Source organism: Arvicanthis niloticus, chromosome 6, assembly GCF_011762505.2.
Source record: "Arvicanthis niloticus isolate mArvNil1 chromosome 6, mArvNil1.pat.X, whole genome shotgun sequence".
NCBI lineage: Eukaryota > Metazoa > Chordata > Mammalia > Rodentia > Muridae > Arvicanthis > Arvicanthis niloticus.
This window is the reverse complement of record NC_047663.1, coordinates 71,154,332-71,169,153: the sequence shown is the minus strand read 5'-3', so window position 1 is coordinate 71,169,153 and position 14,822 is coordinate 71,154,332. Positions and strand designations below refer to the sequence as shown.

General features: G+C 43.6%; 1 protein-coding gene across 1 annotated transcript in view; it reads left to right on the top strand.

Annotated features, from left to right (window-relative positions):
• The window catches only part of Gfpt2 (glutamine--fructose-6-phosphate transaminase 2), a 46,873-nt gene that overhangs the window by 19,273 nt on the left and 12,778 nt on the right, over window positions 1-14,822 (top strand). The window contains exons 7-13 of the mRNA XM_034506633.2: window positions 2,727-2,788; window positions 6,241-6,320; window positions 6,803-6,920; window positions 12,398-12,561; window positions 12,904-12,999; window positions 13,111-13,208; window positions 13,682-13,802. Coding sequence (XP_034362524.1) covers window positions 2,727-2,788; window positions 6,241-6,320; window positions 6,803-6,920; window positions 12,398-12,561; window positions 12,904-12,999; window positions 13,111-13,208; window positions 13,682-13,802 — 739 coding nt within the window. The remainder of the gene's footprint in view (window positions 1-2,726; window positions 2,789-6,240; window positions 6,321-6,802; window positions 6,921-12,397; window positions 12,562-12,903; window positions 13,000-13,110; window positions 13,209-13,681; window positions 13,803-14,822) is intronic.

Sequence of the window (14,822 nt, the reverse complement as noted above, 5' to 3'; positions counted from 1 at the left end):
GAGGTAGGGTCATCCAGGGGAACAGACATGGGGATTTAGAGGCTTGTCCAAGGAAGACAACTTCTTAGAGGAGGCAGAGCAGGCAGGGCCTGCATGAGATGGGAGGCAGGGAAGAGGTGTCCAGATATCTCAGGGCCTATCCCCAAGGAACCATGCCATCCAAGGCCACGGCAATCTAGAGATAGTGTTCAAGGCCCAGAATCCGGAATACAATGGGTCAGAGACAGCTGTGTGTTATCATGCTATGGTTTTAGATATGCCAGCCTCCAGTGAACATTTTTAGAGTGAATCTACTGCCAAAACCCTTTGACTATGCCATTCTTTTTTGGGGGGGGGGTCCATAATTTAGAGGACCTATTTCTAAATCATAGCATCTTCTATAGTGTCATACCTTGGTATGGAATACCAAGTACCAATTCCAGCATGGAATTGGTTTCAATATCCTCACTGGATACCCAAATCAACTTTCATATAAACTGTCATAGTATTTGTATGTAATGTGTGCCCATTCCCATGTGTGTATTAGTCATCTCTAGATTGTTTATATTACGGAGTACAATGGAACCATGTAAATGGTTGTTATACTACATTGAATACTCTAGGGACCAGTGACAAGTCTGTGTGTGCTCACTATCTTAGTTAGGGTTTTACTCCTATGAACAGATGCCATGACCAAGACAACTCTTATAAGGACAACATTTAATTGGGGCTGGCTTACAGGTTCAGAGGTTCAGTCCATTATCATCAAGGTTGGAACATGGCAGTTTTCAGGCAGGCATGGTGCAGGAGGAGCAGAGAGTTCTACATCTTCATCTGAAGGCTGGTAGCAGAATACTCACTTCCAGGCAGCTAGGATGAGGGTCTTAAAGCCACAGTGACACACCTACTCCAACAAGACCACACCCTCTAACAGTGCCACTCCCTGGGCTGAGCATATACAAACATTCACATTCACTCTGATGCTCCACTATAGGTTAGATATGCAGCCCAGACCAGTAACAATGGAACACGTTTTCAGAACTTTTTTTTTTCCTTTTCTTTCTGATACTGGAAATCAAATCCAGAATCTCACACTTGCTCAGCAAGGTCTCCATCAGTGAGCCACACCCATAGCTGCATCCATAGGTATGGAGGGTCAGTTGCACATGTTGTAAAGTTTCCTAAATTTATAAAGTACGGTAAACAGATGAGGTATTGCAACACAGTGTTTTCATCTTTAGTTTTTTGTTTGTTTGTTTGTTTGTTTGTTTTGTTGCAATCCTGAGGATTGAACCCAGGGCCTAGCACTCTGTTAATGAGCTATAATCCCTGCACTCTGTAATACTGAATTTTAGAAATTTCTTCCCCATAATGGCACCTTTAGATTTTTTGATTTTTTTTCTTACCCAAAGCAACTATTTTTGACAGAGAATAGGAAATACATATCCACTCTCTCCTCCATTGCTATTATAAATTTAACTAAGCAGGGATAATGTCATGACATTCAAGATCTACCTAAAGCCCCTTCTTCTTAGACAGCTTGAAAACCCATTGAGACCCTGGGACATTAACCCTAGAACTCACTAGTTTTGTGGCTTAGTCCATGAATTGGATGTACCACCCTGGAGGCACAGACCCTGAATTCCACCCAGAATTTCAAAGTCTGAGAACTTCACATGAAAATTCAGATGCATAGCTTGTACACAATTGAGATCTTCTGAGGCCATGGAAATTAGTTAGGTTGGTCAGATTTGGGGGATAATTTTGTATGAAGAATTTAAAAACACCTAAGAAGCTGGAGAGAAGCGTAGTTAATAGTACTTACTGATCTTGTAGAGGACCCAGGTTCAATTTCCAGCACCCATGTTGGGGCTCACAATTACCTGTTACTCCAGTTTCAAAGGATCTGTCGCCCTCTTAAGGTCTCTATGGACACTGCACACACATAGAGCACATAAAGTCATGTAGGCAAATACACATGCACATCTCAGAAAAGGAATTTGCAACCTGAATGAGGAAAGCTACAGTCTAGTTCTAGCTTTGCACAAATAGCAAGGGGAGGCACAGGCACAGGGAGCAAATAGCAGTCACAGCCATAGAAACGAAAAGAGAATTAACAATATGATAAGAGAATCAGCAACTTAGATAATCAACTTCTCCCGGATGATCTAAAGACCAGGCACCATTCTAAGCTCTTACAGTGCTTTAGACTTGAACCTCAAGGTCATACAGATAGAACTGCTGTCCCGAATAAAGAAAACGAGGCTTGAAAGTCACTGAAATGATTGCCCAAGTAAAGGAAGGGATGGAGCCAGAACCGGGTCCCAGTTTGAGCTATGCTGATCAACCCCTTTGACCTCCCAGCTGCTCCCTGCACAGATCCCTTTCGGAGGCTCAGTGCAGGGTATCTCTGGCCCTGGCTCTCACTCTGTGGTTCTAGTTGTACCACTTCACCCCAGGCATCTCTAACAGGAGTTCTTTGGGAGCCTGGACAAGCCACTGTGACTTAGTGTTCATAGTGAAATTCATAAGGGCTGGACCTTAGCATTTCAGCACAATGCCATCTCTTTGGCTTCCTTTCTGACCATAATCATCTTCCATAAACTGCCTCTGCACTCAGCTTCTTAGACAACCCATATCTGCCGTGAAGAGGGGCTGGAATGACCCGTCTGGGCCAGTGCTCTGCAGTGACTCGGCTAGTCAGGCTAAGTCACAGTCCTTCAAGACCTTTGTTGCTGTGTTTTCAGGAAGGCGCCTTTGCACTGGTCTTCAAGAGCATCCACTACCCCGGAGAAGCTGTTGCCACAAGGTAAGGAAGGCTCTGGGGAAGCCCAACACTGAGGGCCTTGGTGCCCTGTGGCTACTGATTTTATGCTAAAGGCAAAAGGGAGCCATTCAAAATATATATGTGGCCCCAGGAGATCTGGGCTGAGTGAATGAGGTTGTCCCTTGACAACTGTCACTATTATCTACCCAGAAAGTCAGATGAATTGATCATAATCCCTCCATCCCCGGGACTGGGTTTAATTTGACATTTGAAATGTAATTTCATAAAATCATAGAATAGAATTATAAAATACCAGTTGGTCTCTATCAAATCTAGAAGCTCCCGTTAAAATCTCATAATATGATATTACGGTTTAAAATGAATGCGCTCTGAGGAAGCAATAAAGTTTGATTATTCTAAATTGGCTGTAATGGATAGTCGGAGCACCCAGGCCAACCCTTGGGACATCTCAGGAGGCTTCTGTGTCTTAAAGGAGAACATTGTCTGAACACTAAGATCTGGAAGCCACTTTCCAAGAAACCCAGATAGCTTTAAACTCTATTATTAATGCTTAAACTGTCATTATTCAGGGGCAGTTTGAGCTATCTCCTCCTCACTGGACCCAGGACAAGGTCTCTGATTGGTTTTAGACAAAACAAAGCATTATACAAAATAGTCAAGGCACTTCAAAGCACTTCTTTCTCAATCCTTCTGAACTTTGTCCCCTATCTGGAGAATGAGAAGAGGGATGTAAGTCAGTCAGTGCTAAAGGAAGCAGACCTGTCATTCCTTAAACAAACAAAAAAAGTAGAGGCCTGCTGAGTCAGGCAGCCACACCAAATGGCTGTGGGGGGGGGGGGGGGCTGGATCCAGACTAATAAACAGGTGGCTTGTAAGTACATAGGTCTATCTTAGGAAGAAATTGGTTAGAGCAAAATATTAGCCCACTAGGTTGAAGTCAAATGCCTGAGATAGCCCCACGTGGTCTTTATAAAATGTGCTCAGCGTTTTCTTCTCATTAGTTAGTTGAACATATTGGAGGAGAAAAGCACTATTAGTGTTAGCTATAGAAACCCCATCTCCACTGCCAGATAGTGTCAAGTGTGATGTCTAAGGTTTCTGTTTCAGTGGTCAAACAAGGTCCGAAAATACTCAATGGAAAATTCCAGAAACAGACAATCCATAAGTTTAAGCTAACTTTTTGTTACTGTGTGCTATTATAATTTTTTTTTTATTATGCTCTTAGTCTCTTAAACTGTCATGTGAATGCATATGAAGACCTTGTGTGTGTTGGGTCCACTATTTGCAGTTTCAGGCTTACACTGGAGGCTGTGTGTGTGTGTGTGTGTGTGTGTGTGTGTGTGTGTGTGTTCGAGCGTGTGTGTGCATGTGTGCTTGTCTGTGGTGTTTGTTTCTGAGCCATTGTGTGCGTAAAGGTATGTGTTCAGGGAGCAGGTATCTTCTCTGTTGTGTGTATGAGTGTTTTACTTGCATGTATGTATGTGCACCATGTGTGTGCCTGCTATCCACAGAGGTCAGAAGTAGGAATCAGATTGCCTAGAACTGGAGTTATGGATAGTCATAGGGGTGCTGGGAACTAAACTCAGGTCCTATGCAAGATCAGTAAGTTCTGTGAACCACTGAGACATCACTCCAGTTCCTTCACCTTAATATTGAGACAAGTTGTCATTGAATCTGGAGCTCCCCCATTCAGCTAGGCTATAGACTGTTTGGCCAATGAATTTCTGAGGAGCCACAGTCTTCCTGCCTCTCCTCCCCCCACCCCCTGCTGGGGTTACAGGCATACACAGTACCTGTTGTGTATAGCTTTTTAAATTGGTTTTGGGGATCCTGTCTCAGGTCTTCACAGCACTTGGACAGTTAAGCCATCTCTCTAGCACTCAGTTGGAGATGGTAAGATTATATCCTTCATGGACAGAGGGCAGTGAAGAACTGCTGTCCTGGAATGTTACATGCCTGGGTTCTAAGATACAGAGATCTAACTAGTGTGAATTATAAATGTGATCTGCTTGTTGTTTGATATAAGTGCTATATACTCTAGAAGATAGAGCAAAGAGTTGCATTTTGAAAGTAAGATGCCATTAAAGTCATGACATAATACTTCCAACACGATTACCAAAAGCAATAGTAACCAGGGAAGTGCTTGGCTGAAGACTCTATCTCAGGATACTCAGAGAGCAGGTGCTGGTAAGAGAAGGGCACAAAGGAAGGAGGCCTTTGTCACTTCTGTCATTCACTGAAGACTGTTCATAATGAAACCCACTTTTGTACAGGTCAAAGATTCTAAGTTTCCCTTAGTGGGGTATCACTCAGGCCAGGTAAGATCCTGCCTTTTGTAGCCCACAAAACAGACTACAGTCTTCCCTTGGTATCCCTGGAGTTCTCAAACTAAACCCCATCTGGATACCAAAAGGATGCTCAGGTCCCTTGTGTAAAATAGCATAGTGTGATATTTGAGTATGACTTCGATATATTCTTCCATCATCTCCAGATTGCTTTTGATACCTAATATAATGGAAATATCTTGTAAATAAATAGTTGTCATATGTATTCTTTAGGGAATGACAGGCAAAAGTCTGTACAGATTGAGTACAAATGCAGTTTCTTACATGTGTGTGGGCATGTGCAGGTGCATGCGTGTGCATGTGTATGTGTGATTACTAGGCATTGAACCTTACATCTTGCACACACAATGCAAACATTGCAATTGAGCTGTATCCCAAGTCCTGTTTTATTTTGTTTTACCTATTTGTGTTGAGACATGATCTTGCTGAGTTGCTCAGGCTGACCCTGAACTTAGTCTGTAACCCAAATAGGAACATGCAGTCCTTTTTCCTCAGCCTCCAGAGCTTATAAGACTGTGGGTTATAGGCCTGTGGCACAAGCTTGGCCCTTAGGACTGTTTTCTATCTGCATTTTCAATCGCTGGTTGAATCTGTAAATGTCAACTATCTACACAAAACTCAGCTAGGCTGCCTCATGGAAGCAAAGTGCTGAGTTCTGCAAAAGGAGGCACAAAACAGAGTTCCCCAGGCAAATTCAGGATAGCAAACACTCCTGATTTGGGGGTTCACAGTAAGTGAAGGCTATGGTATGTGATCCTAGAGTGGCCCTGCTTACACTAGGCCTTTTCCTGATGGGAAATATCCAGCTCCTGAGACCTACCCACGTGAGTTTGCTGCTTGTGGGGATTTAGAGAACCAGGAGCCCAGAGTCCCCATAATAGTGGAGCATGTTGCCAGGCTGATTGGTCAGGTAGTTGGATTACAACAGGTAAGTGAGCTGACATCTGCATGCCAGCCTATTGGTTCCTGCTCCAAACCCAAAGGACTTGGTCTCAAGGTCAAGATGTCTCTTCTGTGTAACCTAAACACTGTCTTCTGCTCCAGAGAAAAGACTAGATTTGGAGGGTACATCTGGCCTGGGGTCTCAAAGGTGAGCGGTCCCCTGATATCTTCTTCTTTTTCCTGCAGGAGAGGCAGCCCCCTGCTCATCGGGGTACGAAGCAAATACAAACTCTCCACAGAGCAGATCCCCGTCTTATATCGAACATGTGAGTTTCCTAAGACATCAACAACTGAAGGGTAGCTGTCCCCTTGCAGCCCATTCTGCCTGGAGGCAGACATACCAACACCACCCACAACACTCTGTCTTGAACCCAGCTGCCTCGTGGCTCCAGATTTCAATGTCCGTGCAATGGAGACGCAACTCCATCTTTTAAATAAAAGCATCTCGTTGTGGATATTCTGGGACCTGCACAGAAATAGAGGGCAGCAGGCAGCTGCAGAGCATGGCATCCGTGCCCTGATTTGAGTTCCTTTGGTTTGTTTTCGTTTGCATTGCTTGCCCACTGTAGACATTTAAATGCTCTCTCTCGGCTCAGCTGAGCTATTTGGGGAGCTTTTGCGTGATTTGGCTGGCACAGCCATAGCTAAAAATTGCAGATCGCTCCCACACAATATTCAAAAGAGGAAAACGGGTTCCTTGCCACGTGTTATGCAAATAGGGCAGCCTACCCATTCTTTTGTTTACTAGGCAATATTGAAAATGTGAAGAATATCTGTAAGACTAGGATGAAGAGACTGGACAGCTCCACCTGCCTGCACGCTGTGGGCGATAAAGCTGTGGAATTCTTCTTTGCTTCTGATGCAAGGTAGCTAAACCTTGTTTTATTTTCACTGTTTTCCTGGGATTAAAGAGTAACTGTCTGTGGTGTGTGTGTGTGTGTGTGTGTGTGTGTGTGTGTGTGCACTCAGAGCATGAATGTAGGACACAGGACAACTTAAAGGAGTTGGTTCTCTCTTTCTACCTTGTGGGTCCCAGGGTTTGAACTTGGGTTGTCAGGCTTGGTGGCAAGCACCACTTAGCCATCTTGCCAGTCTAAAGTACATACATTTTAGAGACACGCAGGCACAGGGAATAATTTGGGTGTGGGAAGGAAGGGAAACAGAGAAGGGGGAGTGAGGGAAAACTAGAGAGCTACTGTTGGAAACAGATTTTGTAACCTGTGAGTGGTATCTGGGCATTATAATTTGCTGAAGTTTTTATTTCAAAGAAATGCTGGAAACCACTGGGCTCTTACCATATAGTCAGTGACACATGAAAGATGTTTCTGAAATTAGAAAAGGTACGAAAGCCTGAAGGAAGATGGAATGGTGTTCGCAGGCAATTTAATTATACACTTTTAAAGCCAACTGACACGCTGTGAGAACTAATGCTGGCAGCTTCCCAGAGAATAAAGATGTGGGAATCTTACAATACAGCAGTCATCAACACACTGTCAGCTGCCTAGGCAGAGACCACACCTACCTTATTCCTTCTAGAAGCTTCTCAGATGACTAAGCACTGTAGACCCTTAGCTAACATTTGATGAACAAAACAACAACAACAAAATAACAAAAAAAAAAAAAAGACTATTCACCACAGTGATAGCAACCACACTTTAATAAAAAAATCTCTCAGAATAAATTCAGTACAAATAGACTCTAATCAGAAAACTACACATGATTATAACAAGATACAAGATTTGAATAAAGATTCCAAATGCTTTGGTAGAAAAACTTAATATTAAAAAAAAACTATTGGAATAAAGTGATTTCATTTTGAATAGTCTCCTCACACTGTAGCTCAAGTTGGTCTCAAACTCACAGCAATCCTTCTGCCTCAACCCCTCAAATGATTACAGACATGAGCTACCATGCCCAGCTTTGGAACTTAGTTTTTATATTAGCAGTTAAGAGTTGTTTTTATGGGGCACGAGAGATAGCTCAGTGGTTAAGAGCACTGGCTGGTCTTCTAGAGATCTTGAGTTCAATTCTCAGCAACCACATGGTGGCTCACAACCATCTGAAATGGGATCCGATGCCCTCTTCTGGTGTGTCTCACATACATAAAATAAATAAATCAATCCAAGAAGAGGGGGAGGAGGACAAGGACGAGGAGGAGGAGAAGAATCCCAACACAGGTAGACAGTTCACTGAGTTCGAGGCAAGCCTATAGTCTACAGAGCAAGTTCCAGGACAGTCAGGGCTAACCTGTCTCAGAAAACAAAACCACAAAACAAAATCTTAATTCTCCCCCAATTAATCTATGTATATAATGCTGTGGTTGAAATCCTTTTGTTCTTACAGATTTTTGGGACTTAAAATAATGATTCTAAGGCTGGGCTCATGGCTCAGTTCATAAAGTGTTTGCAAGTGTAAGGACCTGAGTTTGACCTTCTAGAACCCCCATAAAAAGGTGACTTTGATGGCATGCTCCTAGGGCTGGGGAGGCAGAGACAGGCATCCCATGGGCTCACGACCTAACTAGCTTACTTGCAGAGTCCCACACCAATTAGAAACGCTGTCTCAAAAACAAACAAAACAAACCAACAAGAAAGCAAGCAAAAACGAAACAAACAAACAAACAAAAACCCAAGGTGGGGGCTGGGGAGATAGCTCAGTGGGAGAAAGCCCTTGCCTGTATTCAAGGTAAACAAAGCCAGCTGTGGCTGTTTGCATACCTGTAACCCCAGCAGCGTGAGGGGTGGAGGCAGGAGGACCCCTGGGGCTTGCTGGCTACCAGCCTGGCTCCAGGTTCTGCAAGAGACCCAGTCAGACCAGACAGAGCAAGATACCCAGACTTCATACATGCATGGGAATGTGCACTTGAACACACAAATGCACATACAACTTACACACATATATAAAAGGTAGATGGAACCTGAAATATGATACCCAAGGCTGTCTTCTGCTCTTCTGCTCTCTCTCTCTCTCTCTCTCTCTCTCTCTCTCTCTCTCTCTCTCTCTCTCTCTGTCTTAATTCTTTTAATCCTTTTAATCCAGGAGTTCTTACTCTTTAGTGACTAAGCATTCAAATATATGAGCCTATGGGGTCCATTCTTATTCAAGCCTCCACATACACTAGTATATAAGCAAGAAGGCCAGCTGTCTGCATACGTTTCTTTTGCTGTAAGAAAAAAAAGGATAGCGAGCCTTTCTCTGACAGCCAGCAGTATAAATAATAAATAATGACACAGAGGGTTCTATGTAGTTTAAAGCTTAGGCCTTTTGCTAGATCAACTAACTTAACCAGAGTAGCCAACAGCCCCCAGATAGTTAAATGAGCTAACTCCCAGCTAGCTCATCTGACTTAACCAGACTATCTAGCCATTGGCTTATCACATGGCTAGCTCTATACCTCTCTGCTCCCTTGTGGCCTGTTTCTGTTCCCTCCCGTGTTCTCTTGATTCTCCTGTTTCTGCTCTCTCTGCCAGAAGTTCCGCCCTCTACTTCCTGCCCAAGTTATTGGTCATCAGCTCTTTATTGTAACCAGTCAGCAGCGAGACAACCTCCGATACAATTCTAGACTGCCTTTAGGCAGGTGAGGAAGAACAAATATTTACAAAATGGATAATCCAGTGATCAGACATAGAAATGACAAAAAAAAAATCCTGCCAGCTTTTATCTCTCTGCTGGTACAGAATTAACTATTGAAAATACAGAGATACACATTCATATAATATTTAAAAAAAAAAAAAAAAGGTTACCCCAATGAAAATGCCTCAGACTAAACAATGTATAAAGAATAGAAATTTGTTTAGCTTATGGTTCTAAAGATGGAAAAGCCCAAGGGCATGCCACTGGCATCTGGTGAAGGTGTCACAAGACAGTTCATTTTTATAACAGCACCTCTTCTGTGATAACCTCTAAATCCATGAACGGTCCCATCATCTGATCAACTCCACATCCAAATAATGTCACTACATGAATTTTGGGTACATTGGTACCCACAGAAAACAAAAAACCCTCCACAGACATGAAAACAAATGTAGATCCCTTGGGGCAAGAGCGGCATGTGCTGTTACAGACCCAGTGCCCTGCTCCAGCCTGGGTAAAGATACAGTGGCTGGCTCCTGTTTTACAGAGGAGGAACTGGGGCAGAGTTCAGAGAGGTTATTTAAGTATTCTTGGGGCCCAGGACTAATAAAAGATAAAGGTGAGCTGGATCCTGGTCCTAATGGCTGTTAATAGATTACTACTTGTTTTGTAGGGTAAAATAATGATTGCATTTAAACACACAAATAATCACACTGGAGGGCAATGCCACGAGGTCAGCAGTATTTATGACCTGATTGCAAGATGCTCTTGCTTTTTCCTTCTATGCTCTTTATTTCCCACTCTCTAAGCAAGGGTGTGTGTTTTTACCGTCCTTTTGAGCGACCGCCTTTCCATCCTTTTAGATTTTTTCCCTAGGGTCTTCTCAAAGCCATAGAACCGAAGTCTCTCGTTAACTTTGCAGTATAAGTAGCATAAGTCTAAGTCTGTGTTTTTCTCCACAGGTGTGTGTGTGTGTGTGTGTGTGTGTGTGTGTGTGTGTGAGAGAGAGAGAGAGAGAGAGAGAGAGAGAGAGAGAGAGAGAGAGGAGGGGGTGCTGGGTTATTTATCTAATGAGTTTACCACTCTTTTGGATTTTGCTCGCACATCCTGGCTTCCTAGGTGTTGCTTAATATCGTGTACACTAGCATCTGCAAGTGTTCTAGTTTCATTCTATGGCTGTGACAAATACAGTGACTAAAAGCAACTTAAGGGAGGAAAAGTTTATTTTATTTTATACTTCCAGGTCACCACCTATCAATGAAGGAAGTCAGGGCAGGAATTCAAGCAGGAGCTTCAAGCATAAACCATGGAGAAGCGCTGCTTAGCTTCCTGGCTCACTTGCCGATTGGAGACTAGCTACTTAGACAGCCCAGGACTACCTGCCCAGGGTTTGGTGCTGCTCACAGTGGGATGAGCCTCCTCCATCAATTAATAGTCACTATGGCGCTCCTGGACACACCCACAGCCAATCTGATCTGGGCAATCCCTCAGTGAGGCCCCCCTCCCTTCCCAGGTGACTCTAGGCTATGCCAAGTTTAGTGTTAAAGCCCACTAGCACAGCAAGTATCTAGAAGCTAAATTTTACCCAGGTTTGATACTTGCTAAGACTACGTAGGTGACATGTCCTTCTATCAGAAAGCTCACACCACCCACCATTTCTCCTTTGTGTTTAGTCCAAGGTTCAAGTCTCACCAGCCCTACTCATGACTGTGAGGATTCTCTTGGCTTTCATCTCTTGGTTTCAACAGCCATTTATGATCCTTGATTCGAGCTAGTCATAATTAGGAATTCATAAAATGATTGTTCTACCATTTGTTCTTTATTAGCTAGATTCTATTCTATAAACAGAAGCTTGTCTTTACAAACTCTCTGGTTTTAAAAGCCAAGTGTTGAGTGGGCAAGATGGCTCAGTGGGTACAGGCCCTTGCAGCCAAGATCATCCTCAGACCCACAGGATGGAAGGGGAGAGCTGACTCCTGTAAGTTACCCTCTGACCTCCACATACATGTTGTAGCACTCCCCATCCTGTCCCCCATGCACATGGGCACATGAATAAATATAAACCTTAAAATGTTTAAAGCAAGTACTTATTTCCTTCCCTCTATAATCAGAATAGTCTGTTTTCCCAACCCTATCCTAAGGTGAGATGGATTTTGTGACTTATTTGAAGAGACCAGTTATAAAAGAGTCATCCATGAGATTGCCTAGGGGAAATTTGAACACAGTAGCTATTTGATAATTTCAAGATGAATTGTTAAGTTTGAAGGAAATTTGGGTATCCTAACAGGTTAAAATTTAGTCCTTAAGGTTTTAGAGATATTAAATAGAAATGTTTGCTGAATTGATGGTGTGTTTTCATACATCCTATAAGATCAAGGCTAGACTTTGAAATAATTGTGGGAGGAAAAAGGCATGGAGGGGAGCATCAGGAAGACTTGTCTGTCAATCTTTTTACTGTAATGTCACTGTCATGCCTAAAATGATAAAGATCCCGTGCTTGAGAAAGAACAAGTCATCGCTGCCTTGTAACTTTTTTTTAAAATTAACTTTTATTTATATGAGTACACTGTCAATGTCTTCAGACACACCAGAAGAAGGCATTGGGTCCCATTACAGATGGTTATGAGCCACCATGTGGTTTCTGGGAATTGAACTCAGGACCTTTGGAAGAGCAGTCAGTGCTCTTAACTGCTGAGCCATCTCTCCAGCCCACCTTGTAACTTTGAAGAGTGGAACATGACCTTTGATGTCTTTTTTTTCTTCCTTCAAGTGCCATCATAGAACACACCAACCGGGTCATCTTCTTAGAAGATGATGATATTGCTGCAGTGGCTGATGGGAAACTTTCCATTCACCGAGTCAAGCGCTCAGCTAGTGACGACCCCTCCCGAGCCATCCAGACCTTACAGATGGAACTGCAGCAAATAATGAAAGGCAGGTGTCCTCCAAGAGTCCCTGTGGAGTTGCCTTGAAGAAGAGGTGATCTCCGAAGCCAGAGATGAAGGGGTCCCAAAAGGTTTAATGTGTAAATTGGAGATTGTCATTGTGTCTAACCAACTTTCATCTGACTTGTTTCCATAGCATCAGACAGGAAAACACCTGCAGACACTCTTTAAAACCTGTAAGGGGGGCGATTTATGGGTACTATTAGCACTGTGGCATGGTAACATCTTGGCAAAAAGTTACAAAGTTTCACTAGGCATTTTCTGGTTCAGTTAAGTTCTGAAAATGTATCTAAATTAAAGGTACTTACCTTGTTGATGTTTCCCTGACCAGGTAACTTCAGTGCATTTATGCAGAAGGAGATCTTCGAGCAGCCAGAGTCCGTTTTTAATACCATGAGAGGTCGGGTGAATTTTGAGACCAACACAGGTAATCACCATACCCAGTAAGAAGCCCTTGTCTGTGCCCTCCTCCACTGAATGCAGTCAAATTTATTATGTCATACATATTAACATTAATGCCCTGCCTCGTGTCCTGCAGTGCTCCTGGGTGGCTTGAAGGACCATTTGAAGGAGATTCGACGATGCCGAAGGCTCATTGTGATTGGCTGTGGAACCAGCTACCATGCCGCTGTGGCTGTAAGTGCAATATCCCAGACCTTGGGTAGTCCTGGGAAATGGAGGGTAGTCAAGATGAAAATGCTAAGCATGATGGTGCCATGCACTGGCCTCTGAACTTGAACACAACCTTGTTCTCATTCCCATGAGCCAGCTTGAGAAGTGTATTGAGCCGGGCAGTGGTGGTGCATGCCTTTAATCCCAGCACTTGGGAGGCAGAGGCAGGCATATTTCTGAGTTCGAGGCCAGCCTGGTCTACAGAGTGAGTTCCAGGACAGCCAAGGCTAACAGAGAAACTCTGTCTCGAAAAACCAAAAAAAAAAAAAAAAAAAAAAAGTGTATTGAGCCCTTTCTCCTAGCAAGATGGCCCGCTGAAGTCCCCACACTACCGGGACAGCAAGGCACTGTGTCACAAACTGTCTTTAGAAGCCTACATGCCCTGTGTCCCTATAAAGCCTGTCACTAACTTCAATCTTCTTTCTATTTGGCTTCAGACACGGCAAGTCTTAGAGGAACTGACCGAGCTCCCCGTGATGGTTGAACTTGCCAGTGATTTTCTGGACAGGAACACACCTGTGTTCAGGGATGATGTTTGCTTTTTCATAAGTCAGTCAGGTAAGGGAGACGGGCAGCATGGCCAGGTTTTCATTGGCTTGTCTCCAAACCCTCTTTTTGTATACACCCTCTCTCTTCTTCCAATGAATCCTCTGTGCATCAGCTATGTGCCAGCTATGACCATGCATGGTCTCATGCACTGGGTCATTTAAATCCCCCAAAGTATCGGTTACTGGCAATGCTGTATGATGTTGTGTGACTTTCTCTGGGGAAATGTGAACGAACATGTTTTCACCCCACATAGGTACCAATGACAGACCAAAGAAAAGATTCCACCCCAGGCTAGCTTAATGAGCTCATGAGGTTGCTGAGTTTACTCACAGAAGCATGCATGACTTAAAGGAGCCACCTAGCCCTCCTCAGCATGGCTGAGGCTGCATACATGGAGCTGCCTCTATGCCTTAGGAGAAGCTGGCATGGTCTAAGAGTCCCTGCCCTTTGGCTTCCCCTGCCATTCTAACCCTCCTATCACTTCCAAGAACACTCACCTACATGCTCCTAAATGTTTTCTATACTTAATTTAGAGGGCAAAAGAATCTCAATTCTACTGCTGGGTTGAGAGTCACATCTTTATAGTCAGTGGGTGATGGAATAGGCCAGCTGTATGCAGTTCCCACACTGTCCAGCAGGGGGAAGCATAGAGAGACGAGGTTCTGGTCAAGGGAGGAGTACTTTCCCTTAGCTGAGTGAGCCTTACCCTGGTGCCATCCTCACACCAGGTAAAGGTGTGCTCCAGCTGAGCCATATCCTTGGAGTTGCCTCTAGAGATTTCAGAAGGATTTTGAAATGTTTCAATTTTGCTGAATTCCAAAGCTCTATAAAAGCAGGAACATGCATGTAATGAATCATCTACCCTTGGAAATTACCAGCCAAGTTAACCTTGGGTCATCCATATGTGCAATTCACCTGTCTCCACCTCTGTATCATATGGAAGCTGATGTCAACATCATGTCATCTATCTTTACAGATAATTCAGAGTGTGAGACAAAGATGACAAAGCATAAACCCGTGATGTCATGC